Raw genomic sequence first — 22,063 nt, forward strand, 5'->3', positions numbered from 1 at the left:
ATCTGGAAAGGCCCCATGTGCCCTGAAGAAGCCTGGCCTCGGCCAGGCCATTCCCAGCCTCAAGCCAGGCTCCTCCTGTGAAGCAGCCAAGGCACTGCGGGTCAGGCAGGAAAGGTGGCCACAGGAGAAATGGACTGTGAGCCCCTGAGCCAGGGCCTGTGCCTGAGATTCAAGGGCCGGGTCATAGCCGATGCCTTTCTGTGAGCGTTTACCCTCGCTCGCACAGAGACTGCCTGGCATCCCCTGCCCTACTCAGTGCCCACATTGAGCTGGTCTCCACACAGAGACCAGTACTAGCCCCGCAGAGGCTTAGAGGCTGAGAGGCCTCTTCTTCTCTTCTTTGGAGACATCCTGGGCCCTGAATTAGGGGGCTGTACCCCAACACCTCCAAATCCAGCCCGAGCCTCCCCTCTCTTCCTCTCCCCTCTCCTCCTCCTCTCCTCACTCTCTCTTCCTCTCACTCATCTGAATCAAACGGGACCAAGTGGACAAAGACATCCCCATGAGGATACACCCACACAGTGCAACTTCTGCAACTCTCTACTGAAGCACTAGTTTGGGCCTTTTCCCTAAGAAATGCAATCGCCTTTATTATTCTCTGCCACTTATCTCCCTAACTAATTTGTATCCTCTCTGAAGGCAGAATCCATATGTACGTTCTCTCATTTACTACGGAATCCATGATGCTGTTAGTCTCGGGGCATATGCTTAATGCATAGACCCGGAATAGAACGGGCACATGTACTCAATACATGGTAATGGGAGCCCATCTGCTCAAAGGCAAGCTAAGAAGATCATTAAAGAGAAGAAATGGTGGCACAGCACAGACAGAGAGCGCTACACGGACCTACGATACGACGACTCTGGGGGCGTCACCTGCGTGGTCACAACCCACCAGGGTCACGATGCCAGAGGCCACAGGCCTGTAGAGAAGGCCTGCCCTCCGTGCAGCCACCAGCCTGCTGGGGTCAGAGTGGCGACGCGGACCTCTGAGTCCGTTCCCCAGCACCTCATCCACCGCGCCCACACCTCGATTTCAGCGTGGAGGAAGAAATGCGGGCGACCGTCCACAGTGCGCATCGTCAAGCAGCCAACATCGGGAGGCCCCAGCGCTCAAAGAGCGTGGAGGGAAGGCCAATAGGTTTTCATCCTTTAAACACTGCTGTCCAGAAAGCCAGGCTTGCGGAGAAGCGGCCCTTGTCCTGAGCTCATGCCTCGTTTCACACGCTGCGGGCCGGTTTACACCGTCTCATGGCCCGCTGGCTATTTCCTCTTCCAGAGGCCTCAGAGGCAACCAGCACTTAGCCCAGGCCTCTCCCTTGACCCGCACGAGGGCCCTGCAGTGTGGCCCGGCTCCGGGTCACACGAGGCAGCTCCCACTCTCAGCCCCCTGCTCACCAGTGCCAACGAGATGGGAGGGAGAGGCACGCTGAGCCCAGTATCCAGGCCACCACAACCGCTTGCCTCCAGCACCGTCTCTCTTCCTAGAGAGGGGTGCTGGCATATCTGGCCACCCACATATCTTACAGCCCAAGAGAGAAGGGATTTGAACTCTTGATTTTCGTGCATGTCATCCATGAAGCCAGAGATCAGCAGTGGCCGGCTGATGTGACAGCACATGTCAGGGGCCACCTCACTCAAGGCAAGGACCAGAGAAGCATGCAGGAGAACTCACTTCTTCCTCTTCTATACCCGTCAGGTCCCAGAAGTAACCCAGTCGCATCTGTAATCTCTTCCAGTTTTCAAGAAACATGGTAGCTTAAAAAGAAAGAAAATAGAAAGTTAAAGAAAAAAGAAAAGAATATTAATTTTGAAAAGTGGGTTTTGAACACTTTTTGGGTACCCAATGGAGGAAAAACTTCTAGATTTCAAACTTATGGTTTCTTTCTCTGCACAGCATTTAGTCCTTTCTCCCTACTTCTATTTGAAGCTGGTGGAAATCTTCCACGTCCTGGAGAGTCAGCAGGTATGTTTAAAAGGACACACACACACACATCCCTTTCCCTATGTCCCAGCTATGAAAATGGTAAACATGGCTCCAATAAATAAGGATGGATAGAGGATGAAGAAAATAAAAATGGAAGCATTTGTAACCTTTTTGACAAACCTCATTTTGCCTATCCCTCATTTTTCCTTCCTGGGCTTTCCTCAGCACTCTCACTGCCCCCCTCCTGCACCCCCACACTCTTTCTGGTCCTAGCACCACTCCACTCTTCTGGGCACTCATCACCTCCTAATGGTCCTACCTGACTCCAGCCCACCCTGATGTTGTGGAGAGCCCAACCGCCCTGAAGTGGCCTTCATTCACCCATCCTTACATCTGTCTGGCAAATGTTTGTTGACTGCCTACTAAACCTACACGCCAGTCAGTTTGCCTGCTTTGATGTGCTCCGCCAAGAACCAGTTCTCTCTACTCTGCAGTCATGGCTTCTTACACCAAGACTGGACACTAGAGCCGGAGCCTGCAGCCAGACCAGGAGATGCTATCTCTTGAAAACCAGAACCAAGAGACATAAAGAAAAGCAGAGATGGGAAAAACCACTCAGCATCTGAAAGGAGAAGGGGGTGTGGTTTATGAGGCAGCCCAGCTCCAGTTCCCCAGAGGCCTGGCCATCTTTCATTTCCTGCACCTGTGAGCTTGCTTCTTGCCTGCTTACAATAAACGTCTTGCTGTCTGAGCAAGCTGAAGTGAATTTCTAATCCTGCATGAAAACTAGGTCCAACTAGTGTACCTGCAATGGACAAAAGTGACCTGAGCATCCTGGGAAGAGGTGGTGACTTGGAGGCAGATTCTGCTCTCAGGTAGTTTACCATCTATGGGGAGAGACTGTAAACAACAATAAGACTGGGGATCTAACAATCAGGGCCCTAAGAAAGACCCAGATGAAAAGCTGTGGGCATGCAGAAGAGGAAGAGTTCTCTGCCAGGGAGGCCCCAGAGCTGTGTCTTGCACAGCAAGGTCTGGGCAATGAATGGGCTGGGGAGAGGAAAAAGGTGAACCCCCCAACCCCGCTGGAACTTGCAATGGTTCCAATGGTTTAAGTTCTTCACTGAAGTCCTCACTGGACTCCTGACTGCCGTTTAAGTCTGGTGGTGTCACAACAGACCTGGGTTGCCTCGGTTTACCTGGGGCACAGCACAGGGCTGAGCCTAATGAACACAAGGACCAGCTGAACGAGCAGTTTCTTCAAGCTACATAGCTACGTTCGTTTTTACTGGGCACTGCATCACAGCGCCTTCATCCGTTGGCTTCTCTCCCTGGGCCTTGCCCCCCTGAGGGCATCCAGACCCCCTCCCAACACCAGCATTGGCCTGGAGAAGCAGGACGACCTCTTCTACCCTCACTCTTCAGGGCCTGAGGAAGACTGCGCAGAGCGAGATTCACTGAAGAGGAGCCACGAGGGCAGGGGAGGAACATCACAACAAAGAGCAACAGAGCGCTGCAGGTGCTCACGCCGCAGGGGCACGGGAAGACCCAGCCTCGCCGCTGGACAGAGGCGCACGACCGGGACAGGGACAGGTGAGGAGCACGGACTCTAGCCGCAGCACCATCACACGACTGGCGGTGGTCACAGCTGGGAGGGACAGGACTGACCCCCACTCAGGCTGCCTGATTCCCGAGCTGGGGTACTTAACCTCTATTCGAAAGCTGTCCTTTGGCTTCCTGCATCCAAACAGCATCATTTTCTTTCTAAAGTTCCCCAGAGTCTGAACCCAGAATGGCTGAGGCGGGTGGGTCTGAAGGTGCCAAGAAGCCCCAGTCCTGCTGTCTTGTACCCTCCTTGCACACTTTCAACCCCTAGCATCCCCCTGGCTTGGCACCTCCCCCCGACCCCCACTGCCAGGGTCTGCCAACAACCTGCCTGTCTCCCTGCAGGCATATTCCCGGCAGGCCCAGGCCCACCCAGCACAGCACCACCAGTCATAATCATCATGGTAATGAGAGGCTTTACTATCATCTTTTAATTGTAATTTGTAGGCAATCATGGCCAGGGGCTCTTGGCTACTGTAACCAAATTTATAATCACAAAAAGCACAGCAAGACTGTTAAAGAAAAAAAAAAAAACAACCCTGCCCTATGCCAGGAAGCTCTGACACACTCCCACCTTTTGCGCTCTCCCTCCTGCTCTGTGAGAGGAAGAGAGAGGAGCCAGAGGCAAGACATTACTGACATCAGGAGGGGTGGGGGAGGTGTTTGTTCATTAGTGCTACCAGGAGAGAGGGGAGACAGTTGTTGGGGCTTGAAAGAGGGAAAGTACAATTGAAAACCAAGATTCTCTGCAACAAGAAATCACGCATCCCAGGATTCTTAAGGGATCCTGGCCCCAGGGTTATTAAGCTTCAACTCGTCGATCATGGTAATGGCTGCAGGACCAATTAATGGGAATTAGGGTTGCAATATATCAACACTTGAATGCATATTCCAGGCTCCGTATCTGTTCAAATGGATGTTGCTGTAATTACTGAATGTTCCTGCATGACAAGGAACAGAACTGCCTCTGACTTCCAGGCAGTCAGCCTCGACTTCAGTCTTCCCTCCTGCCCCTGCCTGGGGACAGCTCCAGAGCCTCCTGATTACAGGTGCCGTTTTCCCTGCCCCCGTCCCTACTTCTGAGGGCTGACCACTGCCTGTGTGTCCCTGAGAACAAAGTGTCCCCTGAAAGCTGCTGCTGGTGGGCTCACAGTCAGGGGGTTATTCCAGTCTAGCTCTTTCTCTACCCAAACAGAGGTCCCAGCGGGCTGGGAGCAGGCTGTGTTCAGTTCTCCCCATGCTGTAAAGAGGAACCTCTCCTCTCTGCCCACACTTGCAGGGGTGTGACTCACACCCATCCTGGCATGTCCTCCAGGCCCTGTGGAGTCGGGGGTAAATCAAGCAGCCTCCACAGCGGACGGTGCATGTGATCCAGGGGCAGAGGGAGGGCCTGCACATCCGCTGAGGGGTAAGAGCAGGTGGCCACTCCAGACAGACCGCACCACGTGGCTCGTCCCTTCTTTATGCACGTGGGTGTGTCTTCTTGGAAGAGTTCGGTTCCCATGGGGTTGTTATTCCAGGACGCCCTGGTCTGTGAGAGAATAAAACTGTGTGTGTGCTTGCACATGTGTGCGTATGTGTGTGCGTGTGTGGTCAGGTAGCTGTATCTCAGAGGCCATGTTTACCCTAATTCTCACAGGCAAGGGAGAAGGAAGAAAATGAAGAAGCTATTTGTTCTTTCCTTTACAAAACGCTTTGGGGAGATTATTGAAGTTATCCATTGTGTTACCTGAAATCTTTAGTCTTAATATTTTAGTGTGCTAGAAATAGCATTGAACCTGGACTCTGGAGACCCTTTTCCACCAGCTGACGCTGTGACCTTGGCTACTGTGACTGCACGCTGGATGACAGCTAAGATTTGACGTGACTCAGCAGGGTACTAGGAAGTGCCTTATGGGTATAGTGAGGGCTTTCAAGACATATGTAGAGTCAAGTTCTGAATAAATCATACGTGAGGCAAATACAAGGTTAACCTTACTGTACCTATTTTCTAAAAATGAAGGATATTCCCAGTTCTGTTTACACATCTGAGAGGAACTGTCCGTAAAACTCTTCTTGAAATATAAAGGCGGGGCCCTCCCTGGTGGCGCAGCGGGTTAAAGCACAGCACTGAGAATCTAAAGCCGCTTCCGCATGAGTTCGATTCCCGCATGCCCCGGAGGTGGCCACGTGGCGTGGCAGACCTCTCCTGACCCGCCCGCTGCTCCCCTCAGCAGTGTGCTTCGTCGATCTGCCTGTTCTGCTCCCCACTCTGTCTCTGGCCTGTACTCCAGTTCTGTGTGCACAAATAAATAAATCTTTAAAAAAAAAAAAAGAAATATAAAGGCGACTAAAGGAAGCAATCCTTCAGTGCTTAGTCATAATACCTTGTTAAATGTGCTTCCCGTGCATAGTGGCACCAACTTACCCCACAGAGCCATGAAGATGGAAAAGAACACCGTTGCAGGGTTGTCAAACAGGTGGCTGGCCCGCGCTGTCCCGCAGGCTGAGCTGAGGTTCCAGTAATCACAGGACTTATCGCACAGTGGACACATGGTGAAGGCATTCTGCTGGTCACACATCTCTTTGCTGTGGACAGAGGCCACCAGGTCACGCAGAGCTCAAGCAGGACCCCACCCAAGCAAACCAACCCCAAATATCTCCCACTTCCAAAATCCATGGCTGACTCATCCCCTCCATGAGAAAAGGGTGTTACAGAAGCTAAGCTTGGATTTTTCACCATGAAAGTGTTATTCTTTCATTTTGTCCCCCCAAAAGATGGGCCACCTTCTGAAATATGGAGCTCTCTGACATTCAAAGTGTCCCAACAGAAAGTTAGTGGCCAAAGTGTCAAGAGATGATGTGGTACATTGAAGATGCCCTAAAAAGTCCCTTCAAAATGTGCTGAGCCTATGAGGTCAGTGAAAGGTCAACAGCTGGGAATAAATCTATCTGATTTCATACTCATGAAATAATAACTTGATAACAAATAAGTCTGAAGTTAGATTTCAGAATCCATTCTTCAAACAGAGGTGGCCTTCTTAAGCTGTACAGCATCAGTTGTAGGGCGTAAGTTAATAAATCAACCAAATAAGAATGATCATAACCTTAAAGTGGACTAAGGGGAAGGTAAAGTTTTCCAAGGTCTAGATTCTTGGAGATAGACGCATGAGTCAAATAACCGCCATACACATTCTAACTTACTCTCACTGTTCCTACTTAATAGGCTGGTGAACACATCTGAAATTCCACTCAAGTGATTATCTGGATCCAACAGATCTTGGCTACAGTGCTTTTTCAAATAAGAAGCAAAGAGCCAAAGACCTAACAGACTTCTCTAATGTCCCCCACCACACCATATACTGTTAGGAAAATGAGCGAATGTATCGCTTTGACAGGTAATACTCCCTTTGGGGAATAACAAGTAGATAGTTAAGCTCATGACTTGGGGGAGCGGGTGAAGATGGCAAAACTTCATGAAAATGGACACTGGCTGTTCTTACAGTGGGGAGATGGGGATCCTGCACTGGAAGCCACAGTGACTCTTCTCCTGAACGCAACAGCAGAGGGCGCTACAGAGCGTGGTTGACAAGCAGTGGCCAGGCCAGGGCAGGGTGAGGAAGCTGGTCCCTGTGGGCTGAAGCAAGTGCTTCATGGAAAGCCAGGAAGACAAAGGACGCCTGGGTGGCGTTCCCGTACATGAAGAAAGTGAAGGGTCTGTGGAGGGCTGTCACTGTCCCTCAGGCACCAGCTCTCAGGCTTGTTTTTAATGAGCTATTTATTAAGTGCACGGCTAGGAAAGGCCTTCTGTGTGAGAAAATGGAAACTTGGAGTCTCTGAGGGCAGATCCTGGCTCCTCCACTGACTGGCTGCCGAGCGTCCATTGGCAGTGGCCACAGCCATGACTCATTCACATGGGCAATATTGAATAGCAATATCTTAGGAAGTTCAGCTGTGCTAGCTTCACTTGGGCACATTGTTATGGGTAACTGGAGGGAGCAAGGTTGATTTGAAATCTTCCGGGTCAGGCACACAGTCGCTTTGCCCTGGAGGAATAGCTACTTTGGAGAAGAGAGGACCCTCTCAGCAAACAGAGCCACACAGAAAGTTGCTGGCCGGGATGAAAGCTAATGGAGGGTTTGCTTCTGAGTCACGTCTGAGGACACAGGAGTCCTCAGCACAGGCCCTTCACAGGTCTGTGGGAGGGACATCACTTTGTGGTTGGGATATTTTTATGCGGAGATGGTATATAGCGTGCGTGCATAGATAACCCTGATAATCCTGAACCTGGGGAAATCTGGTCAGTGTTAAGAGGTCAACAATGACAAAAGTGTGAGCAACCAGCTCAGTGCAAAGCGCTCTGAGACAGAAGTGCTGCGTTAATGATTGGTTTTAAAATTAGAATAGTCAACTATCAATCATCTGTACAAAATGGTGGCCATTTTGGATATTCCCCAAATCATTTAAATTGGATACTCCCCAAATCATTTAAATTGGAAATCAGAATGCTTTATATGTATTGGAGGGTTTTTTGGTTCGTTTTTATGTAAACAATCTTAACAGAATCTGGAGAAAGTCAGCTTCGGGATGTCATTAAAATGACGATGCATTCCCTGAGCGAGGCTGCTCCAGACAGACTGAATGAGGGGCGAGTTTGCCTAGAAGTGAAAGAGTCTCAGTCAGTCACTGGTGTTTGATGCACGGATTTCCACTGTGGTCAGGGACCTAATGGGGACTGCCCCCATCTATCGTTTTCTCTAGAAAGCATTATTAGTTTGGTAAATGGCCTGGCAATTTGTTTAACCAAGACCTTGTTCCCCGCTCATCAGTTAAATGACATGGGGCAGTCTCAGCTCACAGGGACAGGAGCAGTGACACATCACCTACAGCAGGCCTCAGATCTGTTGATCTGACATAAGCAACTTTTTTCAATCTGGTTTGAACCTGAGCTTTTTTTATGAAAACTCCAGTCGCTCCTACCAATGTAAGCAAATGCCTGAAAAAACGAAGCCAATTCCTTGGGAAGTAGAGTTCTACATCAGGCTGTGGGAATCAGGACTTTGAAATGATACTTTTGATCTCACATATCAGAGACTGGTGATCAAGGTACCAAAATCCCAGTAAAAGTAAACACTCTGGTTTTGCTCCTGAACTGTAGGGTCAGGATACAGTTACAATCGCTGGGGGGACTAAGTGAGGGATTCACTGGGCCCTTGCATTAGGCTGCAACTTTCTGTGTATCTGTAATTTTCTCAAAATAGGAGGTTTTTGAAAAGACATACCCAGACTATACGTTTTGGGTTCAATGCCAAAGTTAGAAACCCCTGAAATAATTCCAGGAACGGTGCAACTTTTTTCCCTACCTTTAGGAGTGGCTGGTGGAAACAGCCCCCAAAGGAACATGAATCTGTTTAAATTCAGTCCTAGGATGCTGTGACTATGCCTTTGTTAATGAGAAGAGGCATTCTATGAGATGTTTCCAGCCCCACAGAGCTTGAACTTTTGATGGATAGTATGATTTTGATGGACAATTATGAATAAAGTGCAGTTCTTTTTTAAAAATTCCTCATAATCTGCTTAATATTTTACTATCACTTACACCTTTCTGACTGGCCACAAACTACCCTGTGTCTGAAAAGCCAACGCCAAAATTTCAATTCCTTAGCAGTTATTCTGAAACTTTTTGACTAATTTACAATTTAAAAAAATTCCAGTATGCAAATAGAAACACACCATCTCCCACCAATACACTTAACATAACTGAAATAAAATCTCATGTAACAATACTTATACTTGCTTACTGTGATGGTGACTTGCATTACACTTCAAACTTCTCTAGCTAGCTCCATCCTACTTTATCTACCCTGCCTTAGAACTTTATTCCAGTTCATTTAAAAGATAACCCTTTAGGGGCCCTCCTCATGGTACAACAGGTTAAAGCGCAGCACTGTGAAACTAGCTGCAGCTGCTTCAGCTTCAATCCCCCGCCCGGGAGCTGACCCACATGGCACTGCAGACCTCTCCTGTCCCTCCCTCTACTCCCCTCAGCGGTGTACTTCGTTGGTTGGTCTGTTCTGCTCCCCACTCTGTCTCTGGTAAATCCTCTCATCGCCCTGCAACTCTGGCCTGCACCCCAGTTCTGTGTGCATAAATAATAAATCTCTTTTAAAAAAAGATAACTCTTTAGACTGAATCCATATTCAGCTTGTAAAACACTGCATCAGCTGACACTCAATGTGGCCGATAGTAATAAGAATGGTCACATCTCACAGGCACGTATACCTGCTTGTGTGTGAGTGTACATGCCATGTGCACAGACAAGTATCTCTGAAGCATGAGTAAACCACGGCCATCTCCAGCAAGGATCCTTGTCTCGTGTATTCCCATGTGGAGCAGGAGGACACGAGCTGTAAGTCACGCTGTGGGCTGGCACCCCACACTGCCCGGGCATGCTCTGTGCAAACTAACCTGAGCGCGAGCTCTCTAGGAATCACAGCTGGGCAAGGGGAACACAGGGCTGCTTTTCTTAGAATGCACTAGAAGGTCAGCTGAAGCTACTGGGCTGCCAAGAAGACACGGACCTCTGGGAGACCTCACAGCTTCTTGGGAAAAGCAAATATTGTGGAGCAGGTGTAATGGAATTCAGATTCAGGGCTAGTGATTACTAGAAGTGGGCAAATTTGTGTGACCTCACTTAGCCTCAATTTCTCCATCTCTCTTAGGTAATAATAATACCTGTCTTACAGCGTTTACAGCATTGATAGCTACAGGATCAAAAAAAACACAATCTAGTACAGCCAAACTGCCCAGCGCCATTCCCACATGAGCCAGACATTCGGTAGTTCATTGGGGTTCATCTCTCTCGTTGTAGGGAAGGCAGGACCCCAGCGACCTGTCTCCTGTGATCAAGTTCTTAGCACTCCCAGTCAGAAACATGGGGCGCAAGAGCCTGGAATGTCTTCACACATACCCAACCTCTTGTCCCTTCTGCCAAGTTATTTAGTTTTCTTTTATCTATTGACAGCACCACTGGCAGATTATCTAATTTGCATGAGCCTTGCTATGGTTTGATGTAGCGGCAAGAAGAGGCATCTGGTTCCTACCCACTCTCTCCTCAGAAGGGCACAGCACTTGGTCCTTTGTTCAAGGTGCCCATTCCGTCCCCCACTACTACCCCCAACTTTCGTGGACACCCATCATCTGCCCAGTGTCCCCATCCAGCTATCAAGCTAGTTCAAGTTGTATTTTCCATCATTTGCAATCGAAGTAGTATTAAATTCTATAAACTGCGCTTCAGCTTTGCAACAGCAAGAGATTTAAATTCTCAGTATTGATTAAGTGTTTCTTTTATCCCTTGTACTGTTTCCAAAGATGTTGATTCAATCAACAGTCATCTCTTAACACTCGGCCACATGGCAGGCACTGTCTCCTTCTACTTTGACGCCACCACAAGAAGTAGATGTTATCATCACCCTTTCACAGCCAAGGACACTGAGACACATGGAAAGAACAATACGGTCACAAAAGTGATATGGAATGCTGTCAGTCCTGAAGGGTGCAATTTTGAAGTATTTATTTTCTTTGCAGACACTCTCTCCTCCCATAAGCAAGAGCTCCCCCAGAGCCTGGCCGAGGACCGTGTCACCTCCTACAGTTCAACTTCCTGGGCCAGATGCTCAGCCTTCCTCAGCCCCCGCCCTGCCTGCTCCCTCAGACAGCCCACAGCGTTTTCTTCAACACTATCTGACGCTGTGGTCCCATCCAGGACCCAACATCACCTAACACTTCCTCTCTGGGAAAAGCAGAAGGAAAAAGTCATGATGCTAAGAAAAGCATTTCTCCGCCATGATTTTTTTTTTTTCATTAGTTTTCTCTCACCCTCTCACCTGGTCACATCAGACCTGGTCCTGGAGAAGCGCTTGCCCAGGAGGGGAGGGAAGCCATGCCCCGTATGACGCTGGGGCCATCCTCAGAAGCTGTGGCTTCCAGACCTATCTCTGAGGGAGGGGTGTGTGTGGTAAGGGAGGAGAATAGAAACTGAGGACTTTGGAAGGAGGCACTTGAAGCTGCTAATATACAGGAACTGAGTCTTACTTCTTCAAACCAATTTACCTGGGGATATCTTCTTCAATCGTTGCACATCCATAGAGAAACACAATCACCCCAATTACAGAAGATGGGATGAGGAAGTATGTATATAATCCCAGCCAGGCAAAATACAGTCCAATTTTTTCTCCAAAATACTTTCTGGAAAAGAAAGAAAACAAAACATGTGTTAAGAGCATCATATAATTTCTTTATTTCTTACTTGTTCTAACCCTAACAACCAGTCAGTGTAACTGGATGGAGTTTCTTGGGGCTGCAGGGCCCTCAGCACAAAGAACCAACAACTGTTCTTTACTCTAAGAAGTGACCTTTTATTGGAATCACACAGACACACCTGTCCAGCTGTTTATATGAAACTGAAAAGAAATTCAGCTCTAACAGCAAGATAAAAATATGCAATAAATTGTGGCAACTTTATCATACCAACATGAAGCACAGCAACATTTCACGAGAACCACAGTACCCAGCCAACAATAAATGCACCCTTTGGCAACTAGTTCATTTAAACAAAACACAGATATTATTTATTTGGGCATACATATATCAGTGTACACAAACCAATAGAGACGTACTCCTAGGAAAATGACGAGAAGAAACTCAATAAAATATTAGTAAGGCTTTCTTAAATTATTGGGATTAATTGGTTTTATTGTTTATTTTCTATCTTTCTGCATGTTTAAATTATCCCTGGTTAATAAACTACTTTTCTTTAAAAAGTGGTTTTTAAAAGGATATCTTTTTGATCCCCAGTTCATAAAGCTCTAAAAAGGGGATTTTCCTTTGATAATTACTGGTTATGGATTCCTGATGAGAACAATGCATGCGACTTAGAAGTGGTATTTTTCATTTCTCAAGAGCCTCTGACATAAAGCACAGAAGGGAAATAGGTCCATTCTTGGATGAAAGGATTGAAGTGCTAGGAGATCAGTGAATAAAATGTATTTACTCATTACCAAGAGCTCTCTCCTCCTCCATAGCCCCAGCACAGCTAGCAAATGAAGCTTCTTCTTTAACAGGACAAGCTGAGTAATCTGTGAAATCAAGGGTTTTCTTGAAACCATCAGAAGCAGAAACCAGGTTAACTGAGTACTGAAAAAGGAAAAATCACTCCAAGAAAAATAAAATGTGGCAAAGCATGAGAAGAAAAGGTAGCTACCAAACAAGTGAGTAAAATAGTGAGATAAAAGCATTAACATTGTTGGAAAGCTGAGTCTAGGGCTGCACGATGGACTGGAATGACTAGGAGCTGCAGATACAAGCGGAGTTTGCACTCATCCCTAAGAGCATCTCAAGAACCATCACCTGGCAGCCCTGAGAGCATAATGGGGGAGGTGAGAGACCAGGGACAGTTCCCTTAGTTGCACACGAGCACAAAAAGTCCATCCACCTCTCAAGACCACCTCTCACTCAGATCAAAAGTCTCAAGCTGGGCCCTCCCTGGTGATGCAATGTGTTGGGATGCAGCACTGCAAGCTGACTGGTAGCTGCTTCAGGGCGAGTTCGATCCCCGGCCAGGGAGGTGACCCACATGGCGTGGCAGACCTCTCCTGACCCGCCCGCTGCTCCTCTCCGCAGTGTACTTCATTGATCTGCCTGTTCTGCTCCCCACTCTGTCTCTGGTGAGTCCTCTCACTGCCCCTGAGCCCTTGGCCTGTACCCAGTTCTGTGTGCATAAATAAATAAATATTTAAAAAATAAAAATAACACACTGTCAAGAAAGTAGGAAATCAACAAAGCAAAAGTTAATCTAGTGTCAGAGTTCTCTGACCAGGACCTCAAGATAATTATAATGAATATGTCAAGGAGGAATCTAATGCAAAAACAAGTCAACATGATGCATGATAAAACTGGGAATTTCCACAGGGAGATAGAAACACAAAAATGTCAATGGTAATGCTAGAAACAAAGACAATAAATGATATTGGATATAAAAAAAATGTCTTTATTAGGGTAACTTAGCAGAAAACTAAACACAACTGAGGAAAATAAGTATTATTCAAGTTAAGACACAAACAGAAAAAAAAAGAATGAAGAAGAGAAAAATATAGCAATCAAGAGTTGTAGAACAACATCTAAGCGTCTATCATACATGCAATTGAAGTCCCAGAAGGATTATAAAAACAGAATAAAAAAAATTTGACTAGATTATGACTAAGAATTTTCCAAAATTAATGAAAAACAACCAAAGACAGATCCAAGAACTCCAAAGAATGCCAAAGATAATAAATACAAAAACAAAAATAAAATCCCATATATGTAGGTGTATCATAATCCAACTACCGAAACTTCTGAAAATCCTTAAGCCATTTTAGGAAATAAATAAGTGGTGGGGGGTGGGAAGTAGCAATGAGAAAAGGAGGATATTTTATACAAAGGAACAAAAGTAGGATTTATAGACAATTTCTTGGTAGAAACCATGCAGCCCAGAAGATAATAGAATGACAACCTGGAAGTGCAGAAAGGGGGAAAAAGTCAACCCAGAATAATAAATGCAAAGAAACTTGTATATTTTAAAAATTAAGACCAAACAAAGACTATTTCAGTAAGCAAAAATCTAAAGAATTTATTGTCAGTATTTTGCACTCTAAGAAATATTAAGGAAATTCTTTTGGCAAAAGAAGCATAAGCCCAGTTAAAGGCCTCAATCTACACAAAGTGGAGAGTATCAGAAATGGAGAAGATAAAGGCAAATATAAAAGATGTTTTTCTTATTTTTAAGCTCTTTAAAAGATAATCCCACATCTAAAGTATGCATTCTCAGTGATGCAAAATCTTTCCCAAAGATGTTGTGATAAAATTGTTTTTTTTAAAAGCCAAAGATGATTTAGTCATTAAGTGATTTTTAGCTTTCCAATCGGTCACATAACAGAAAGATATATCATATATCTGTGATATTAAAATTTTATGGGAGAAGAGAGAGAGAAAATGTCTGTGAAGGTGTCTTACAGAAGCAATAATGGAGAAAAGTTAGACAAACATTGGTCTAAGCAAAAATGTAGTGTGAGGTTTATAACACATGGAAATAAAACGTATGAGCATAATGCACAAAAAATAAGAGGGAATAAGATGAAGTATATTCCTACAAGGTTCTTACCCTATCTGTGAAGTCATATAATATTATTTGAAAGTAGAATGTGGTAAATCCTAGAGTAATCACTACATTTAAAAATGGGTATAACTACCCATTAGGCTAATACCGGGTCGATATAGAAGTAATAAGATACACTTATTTCAAAAGAAGGTAAGAAAAGAGGGAAAATGACAGAACAAATTGAAACAAATAATAAGCTGATAGAGTTAAAATACAAGTATATTGATGATCATACTAAATGTAAATGTACAAGAGATCCATATATGTAGATTATATATAAATAATCGAGTTATTTAAAATAAAAGTAAAGGAATATCTACCATATAAACATAAATCAAAAAAAAGAAGGAACAGAAAATAGCCTACTTCAGAACAAAGAACTTCCTTTACAAGGGCTAAAAAGGATCATGCAATAAGGATAAAGTGATGAATTCATTAAGAAGACCTAGTACTCCTAAATGTATACACAAAATGCATACATCAAAATCATATAATAAAAACTGATAGGGCTGAAAGGACAAATAAATCCTTCACTATAAATTCGAGAGCTCAATACTTCTATCTCACTAATTGAGAGTACAAGTAGCTATGTCAGAGGGAAAGGATATTCTGAATGAACTCTGCAGATACTGGTTTTGTGGACTCCACCACCTACTCAAATCACTGAAACTACAACTCCCCACAATACCAAAGGGAGAACTGCGAGGACCCAAGGTCAGAGCTAAGCAGGCATTCTGGGACTTTTGGGGATATATAGAGGAGCCATGTTGAGCTGAAGCTCTTGCTTTTATCTCCCTTGGCCTCGTGCTAGTGGCTGGTCACTTGGCTCTTGATGAGCTTTCAGTGTGCTATTGGGGTTCCAAGTCAGCAGAACTGGTAGGATACTCTAGTCAACTTGTCTCTCTCTCTTTCTATCTCCTTCCCTGGGTTGTTCTTTTTTCTTTCCCTTTTGTAAATAAACCCATTATTGACCCTTTTTGTGTATTCCTGCAGTATAGTTGAATCTTATGTGCGTAAGTGAGGACTCACAGACAGGCAACCCAGTTCACATTGGGTTGCCCTGTAACAGTTATAAAATCAGTAAGGGTATAAAAGACACTATCTACTTACTTAACCATCATGCATAGAGCATTCCAGAAGAAAACACATTCTTTTCAATAAACATTCGCCAAGCTATACCATATTCTGAGCCATAAAGCAAGTTTAACAAACTTAAAAGAATAGCATTATGTACCCTGACCACAACTAAATTAAACTGGAAATCAACAACAGAGAGGTGCCTGGGAAAAAAAAAAAAAGTCCCAAATACTCAGAAATTAAACAACATCCTTTTAAATAACCCATAGGTCAAAAGAAAAAAAAAAAATGAGATCATAAAGGAAGTTAGAAAATATTTTCAACCGAGTGAAAATAAAAATACAACATATCAAAATTGGTGAGATGCCATTTAAGAAAAACAGAAAGTTTACCACTCCATATTTTGACTATAAAAAGCAAGCTTTAAATCAATAACCTAAGCTTGCACTTTAACTAGGAAAAAATCAAATGTAATCCAAAGCAAGCAAAAGGAAGGAAATATTAAAGGGGACCGCAGCAAGCATGAATGAAACTCAAAACCCAAAAACAATCAAGTCAATGAAACCAAAAGCCAGTTGTTTGAAGGGATAAATAAAATTGATAAGTATTTAGTCAGGCTGATCAAGAAAATAGAAAGATGAGACACAAGTTATCAATAATAGGTATGAAAGAAGGACATGGCTACCGCCCTTACTTTCCACTGTAGCCACATGTGATGGTGTTAATTGTCTTTCCAAGGTGCCTCTTATCTTTTCTACCAATCATCTGGAAGAAGAGTCAAAAGGGAGCCAGCAGGAGTGACAAAGATGTGATAAGCACGAATTGCTTCATGCTTTCGTCTTGCTTGTCTTACTTAGCTTCGTTTTTAATCCTCCCATGTCTTCTCTACATGAGTAAAACGACGCTCCTTGGATGAGCACAGGGTGGCGGGGCTCGGGCACCGGTTTCTCATCATCTGACCTCTCAGGTCTACTGCTCTTGCCAGAACCACACAGTGATAGTAACGGATGTTCAGGAAGGGTGAATTATATCCCCAGTTCTGTTCTAAAAAGATTACATATCTTCTCTGTTAGTCCCCCCAACTCTATGAGTTGTTATGTTATTATCCTGAAATTATAGTTAAGGAAACTGAAGTACACAAAGATAAATCCAAGGTCATATCGCTTACAAGAAACAGAGACAAGATGTAAATCCAGTTAGTCCAATTTGAGTCAAGCTTTTAATCTCCACATTACTCTGATTTCTCAGAGGGTTTTAGCACGGGAAAGGAAATGGTTGGACAGAGGACAGCCTCAGAGGCAACTGGCTGAGGGGGGGGGGGTCATGCAGAGCTGTACCTTCCCACCCCCTCAGTCAGTCATGTTTGCATGTTTTTCTCACCTCTGGAACCACACCAGCACAGCATCCCCCAGGGACATCAGCCTTTGGACAGACTTCCCTGTCCACTCTTAATCCACACAGTCTTCAGACCTTTTCTCCCAAGGCCTCAAGGCTTATACTTAAAGAGCCAATCTGATCAATTAAACCTGCCTGAGGAAAACATTTGATTTCCAACAGATTTAGAAAATACAACTTCACCTCTTAAAGAAAGGGGTAGGTTATTTTTTTATGTACTTTTTTTTAATTCATTTTTACATTATTCTTCATTTTGTGCCTTTTTCCATCTCACTTGTAATCCCCGAGGGCTTCCCACCACCAATTCACCCATGTGCCCTCACCATAGTCCTATGCACCTTCCCACCCCATTGTCTATCCCATTCCCCACTCCACCCCCAAATGCCCAAAAGTAGATGGCTGGATTAAAAAGATGTGGTATACATACACAATGGAATATTACTCAGCAATCAAAAAAGACTGCAGCAATATGGATGAAGCTGGAAGGGATCATGCTTAGTGAAACAAGCCAGAAAGAAAAAGAAAAATACCGATGGTTTCACTCATAGCAGGAGCATAAGGGACCAGGGGAAAAGAGAAAAAAAATGTAATAAAGAAAAAACAAAAAACAACGAACAACTATATACAGAGACATTTTACAGGGGTAGGTTATTTTGAAGGGCTCTTCTAGCTGTCCACCTAAGCAGTAGCTACTCTGCCTATCCAGGAAAACACTCATGGCCAGAACAGGCAGGGAGCCTTTACACGGAGCCTCAATACTGGAAAAGGTATCTGACAAGGAGGTCAGAGTGTGGTGAGGTAAGAGAGAAGGAAAAAGACTATTGTGTCATTCCAGAGAAATGATAGAGCAGGGTGCAAATTCAGATGCCCTCAGGAGCCAGACAGGAAATGTCAGTGATTGAAGCAGGCATGGTAGAGCATCTCCAGTAGGAAACTAGAGAGGTCAGGTCCTCTGTCGGAAGCAGTAACCACTCAGTTCTAGAAGTCCACAGTGACATGTGGAAAAATAAGATCAGCATTGCCAGACCCTATGACTTTCCAACTGCATTTCTCCTAATTTTTATATGTTGGCAGTTAGTTCAACTGGAAAAAATTATGAAAGGAAAATAAAAGACACCTGAGGTCAGGACAACGTCTGTGGGATACCTTCTGTGGTCCAGCAGACATCATGGAACACGGGGTCTGGAGCAGGGGGAGCTGGTCAGAAACCCACCCTCTGCTGTTTCCTCACTTGGGAAAGTCTCTCAACTTCTCCAAGCTTCATTTTTCATATTTGAAAATATGCTAATATGAAAATTGAATGAGCAAGGAATATCAGGTCACAGAAAGCAAACAATAAGTGTTAACCATTGTTGAAATGATTCTGAAAATCCAAGGGATTTGCTACATTAATAAAAAATGTATGATCCTCAAACAACACGACTAAGCAAGTAAAAAGACAGGTCACAGAACGGGAGAAGATTGTTTGTGTGCAAACACTGAGTAATGGCTTTTCTGGTATCCCCACAATATAGAAAGAACTTCTGTAGATTAATAAGAATTATTGACAATGCAATAGAAAAATAAGCAAAAACTTGTCTCATGTCCTAATGAGAGGACACTTCATTAAAAAAATACATGCAAGGGACCAATAATCACTGAAAAAGTGCTCAACTTTCCTACTCCTCACGAAAATGCAAATGAAATCACAGTGCTCATGAGAATAGCAAAAAGGGAAACTATCTAAATGCTGAAATTTCCCCAGACTTTTCCACATGTGGAGAAACCAGAATGCTCATATGGTCCTGGTGGGAGGTGTACAAGTAGAGCATTATGGGAAACTCTGTCTGAGCATGGACATCCCCTATGATCCCACAGCTCTGCCCCTATATATAAGGCGAGCAGAAACAGGAAAATGTGTACATAGAGGTATGTTCACAGCAGCTCTATTTATAACAGCCAAACACTGGAAACTACCTAAACACCTACACACAACAGAATGGCTAATATATGGTTATACTTTTGCCTGGTGGAATATTATACAGCAGTGAGCAAGAACAAATGACAAGAACACACAACACTGCACAAATCTCACAAACAAAAGGCACCAAAGAATACAGAATGGTCCTTCAATTTAAATAAAGTTAAAAAGCAATATAGCTGGGCCCTCCCTGGTGGCGCAGCGGGTTAAAGCACAGCACTAAGAAGCTAAAGCCACTTGAGCATGAATTCAATCCCCACCTGCCATGGAGGTGATCCACATGGTGTGGCAGACCTCTCCTGACCCGCCTGCTGCTCCCTTCAGCAGTGTACTTTGTTGATCTGCCTGTTCTGCTCCCCACTCTGTCTCTGGTGAATCCTCTCACCCCCTGTACCTCTGGCCTATACCCCAGTTCTGTATGCACAAATAAACAAATCTTAAAAAAAAAAAAAAATAACTGTGTTAGCAATCCAGGTAACCTTATGACAGTAGTGACCAGAAGAGTAAGGTAGGGCAGAAGGACCTGTGCCCCACTGAACAATGTGTCAGTCATTGACAGACTACACAGGAGACAGTGGTCACAACAGACTCCACTTACAGCCCAGGTGTGAAGTAGGCTATGCAGCCACGTCTGGGTCAGTACACTGAAAGATGTCTACACAATGAAAAAATCACCCAGTGACACATGACTGTGATGTCTTTCCTTGATCTGCATCAACTGGTTTTGAGAGTGTATTGGTGTGTTGAGCTTGCCAAAAATCCATTACCATTGTATAAACACCTTTCCATATATAAATTCCATATATTCCATATACATATATACTTTGATATAAAGAGTTTGAAAGTCACCCCAAGTCCGTTAATGGGCAGGCAGACAGACTCCCTGGAGGTCACACTCTCCATCCCTTGTGTTCAAGGCAGACAGCATTGAATTCACTCAGACACACCTGTCACTCAGACTCAGTGGTCGCCAGACCTGAAGTGGGGTGTTCACCTGAGTGAAGCACAGAAGGCCAGGCTAACAAAAGAACAAAAAGCAAGGTTTCCAGGAACAAGGCGGCCAGGCCTAAGATGCAAGCAGAGCAGTCCATGGCATTGAGGGAGGCCAGGAGAGGCCTGTGCCCTTCCCAGTGGGTGAGCAGGAGAACGGGAGATGATGATCTGGGAGCAGGCGTGTCAGCAGGGCGTGTTCCAGAGGAGCGGGCCCTGTCAGCCGGAGGGGGTGACTTCTGCTCTCAACTGCTGCCAAGCCCACATCAGCCTGACAGGACAGCGAGCATGGCACTTCCCTTCCTGCCCTCACAAAAGCTGTCAGACTTTCCTGGCCCTCAGGAGCCGGATTAAGGGCAGACCCACTCGGGTGCCCTTGGCAGCACTGTGGGCGAGTGCAGGGATGCCAGAGAGAAAGTTCTGAGCCTCTAATTAAGTTCACAATGGTTGATTCTCTGGAAGACAGCCTGGAAATTCCCAGCTACAGAAGCAGTCAGGCAAGCCGGCAAGAGCCGTCCGTGGTGAAGCCCTGAGGTGGGGCCAGCCGACATGGCCTCTGTCTTCTGAACCGCCAGTGCCCTTTCCCCATGCCCTCAGCCCTTGGTGAGAATGTGCGTGCCCTGTGGTTGAAAAGGACTCAGCACCGGCGAGGAAGGGGGCAGATGCGCTCCGACTCAGCGAGTGCGAGCTCTGAGTGAACTGCTTTGTGCACAGGCTGTCATCGGATGCTCACCAAGCCCTATGAGGCGAGTTAAGAATTAGTGTTCGGATTAGCACTGCAAAACAGTTAAAAGTGACTCAGTCTTTTCAGGTTTTCACAAATAATTTGGTTGGAATGAATATTCAGTCAATGCAAGGCTGAAAGTCCTGGTCAAACTGATCTGTGCCAGCTCCAGGAGACCCTGCAGCCAGATGAGGAGGCTGTGTGTGCCCCTTCACCAGAGGGAAAGAGAGGGAGCGTCTGGCCCCTGGGGACTCCCTGGTCCAGCTCTTGAAGCCCCATGCTGACTCTGCTGAGCAGTGACCCCAGGCCTGTGGGGTTATCCCCACTGGCCTACGGGTACTGCCTCTGCCTTGGCCAGCCCCAGCAGCCCTCGGCCTCTGTTCTTAAAATTCCCTGGGGCCTCTGGGCACTATATGTGAGCTGTGAGCTCTGGGTTGCAGGGCACAGTGGCTCCAAGCCACGTGCCTAGACACCTCCCTCGGCCATTCCTGATCTCTCCACTCCTAAAACCCACCATAGCACTAACATCATACTGCAGGCCAGACTTTGCTAAAGCCTTTTCTAAGGCTGAGTCCCACGTGTGATGTGCAAACCCTGGCACTCTGATTCACCCCCAAAACATCTAGGTGTTTCTATTCCCCATTCCTACTTCAGAGCAATCTAAGCCCAAGCAGGGAGGAGCCTGGAGAGTCACCTCTCAATGCCTACCCTTCTGTGCCCTTCAGTCCTCTCCTTAAAACAACCTGTCCTCACTGGAAAAGTGTATTACTTAACAAGACTTTCCCCCATGTCCCACCCCTCCACCCCCCGCTCCTCACCCCACTTCTAGAGAGGGCCTGCCACTCCCTCCCCTTTTCTGTTGAGAGAAGGAGGGAGCAAGGAAAAAGGGAAGAGCATGAACCTCAGAGGGACTCAGCAGTCCGGGTGCAGGTATACTTTCTGTTCATTGACGAGTGGGATGGGTCAGTTTCTTTTCTCAGGTCCTAAAGCTCATGCCTTCTCTCCAGTGACTTCGGACGTGCCCGAGGGACCCTACCCAGTCAGAGGAGGTCAGTTTCCCCAGGCCTCTCCCCCAACCTGCCTCCCAGCTTTGGCCTTCTGCTCATCAGAAGACAATCCAGGGCCCGAGCCCGAGTCTGGGTGTGGATTCCACCGGCTGGAGAGTAACAGCTGGATTGTCACTGCTCTGCCGAAGCTGAAAACTGCCAC

The 22,063-nt window shown here is 45.7% G+C and overlaps 1 protein-coding gene across 1 annotated transcript in view; it reads right to left on the reverse strand.

The window, feature by feature from the left end:
* Positions 1–22,063, reverse strand: part of ANO2 (anoctamin 2, calcium activated chloride channel) — a 254,687-nt gene that overhangs the window by 122,436 nt on the left and 110,188 nt on the right. The window contains exons 11-13 of the mRNA XM_012732230.1: positions 11,624–11,758; positions 5,940–6,100; positions 1,676–1,758 (exon numbers count right to left, since the gene is read on the reverse strand). Coding sequence (XP_012587684.1) covers positions 1,676–1,758; positions 5,940–6,100; positions 11,624–11,758 — 379 coding nt within the window. The remainder of the gene's footprint in view (positions 1–1,675; positions 1,759–5,939; positions 6,101–11,623; positions 11,759–22,063) is intronic.

Source organism: Condylura cristata, unplaced genomic scaffold (genome assembly GCF_000260355.1).
Source record: "Condylura cristata isolate star-nosed mole 26May11 unplaced genomic scaffold, ConCri1.0 scaffold00034, whole genome shotgun sequence".
Taxonomy (NCBI): domain Eukaryota; kingdom Metazoa; phylum Chordata; class Mammalia; order Eulipotyphla; family Talpidae; genus Condylura; species Condylura cristata.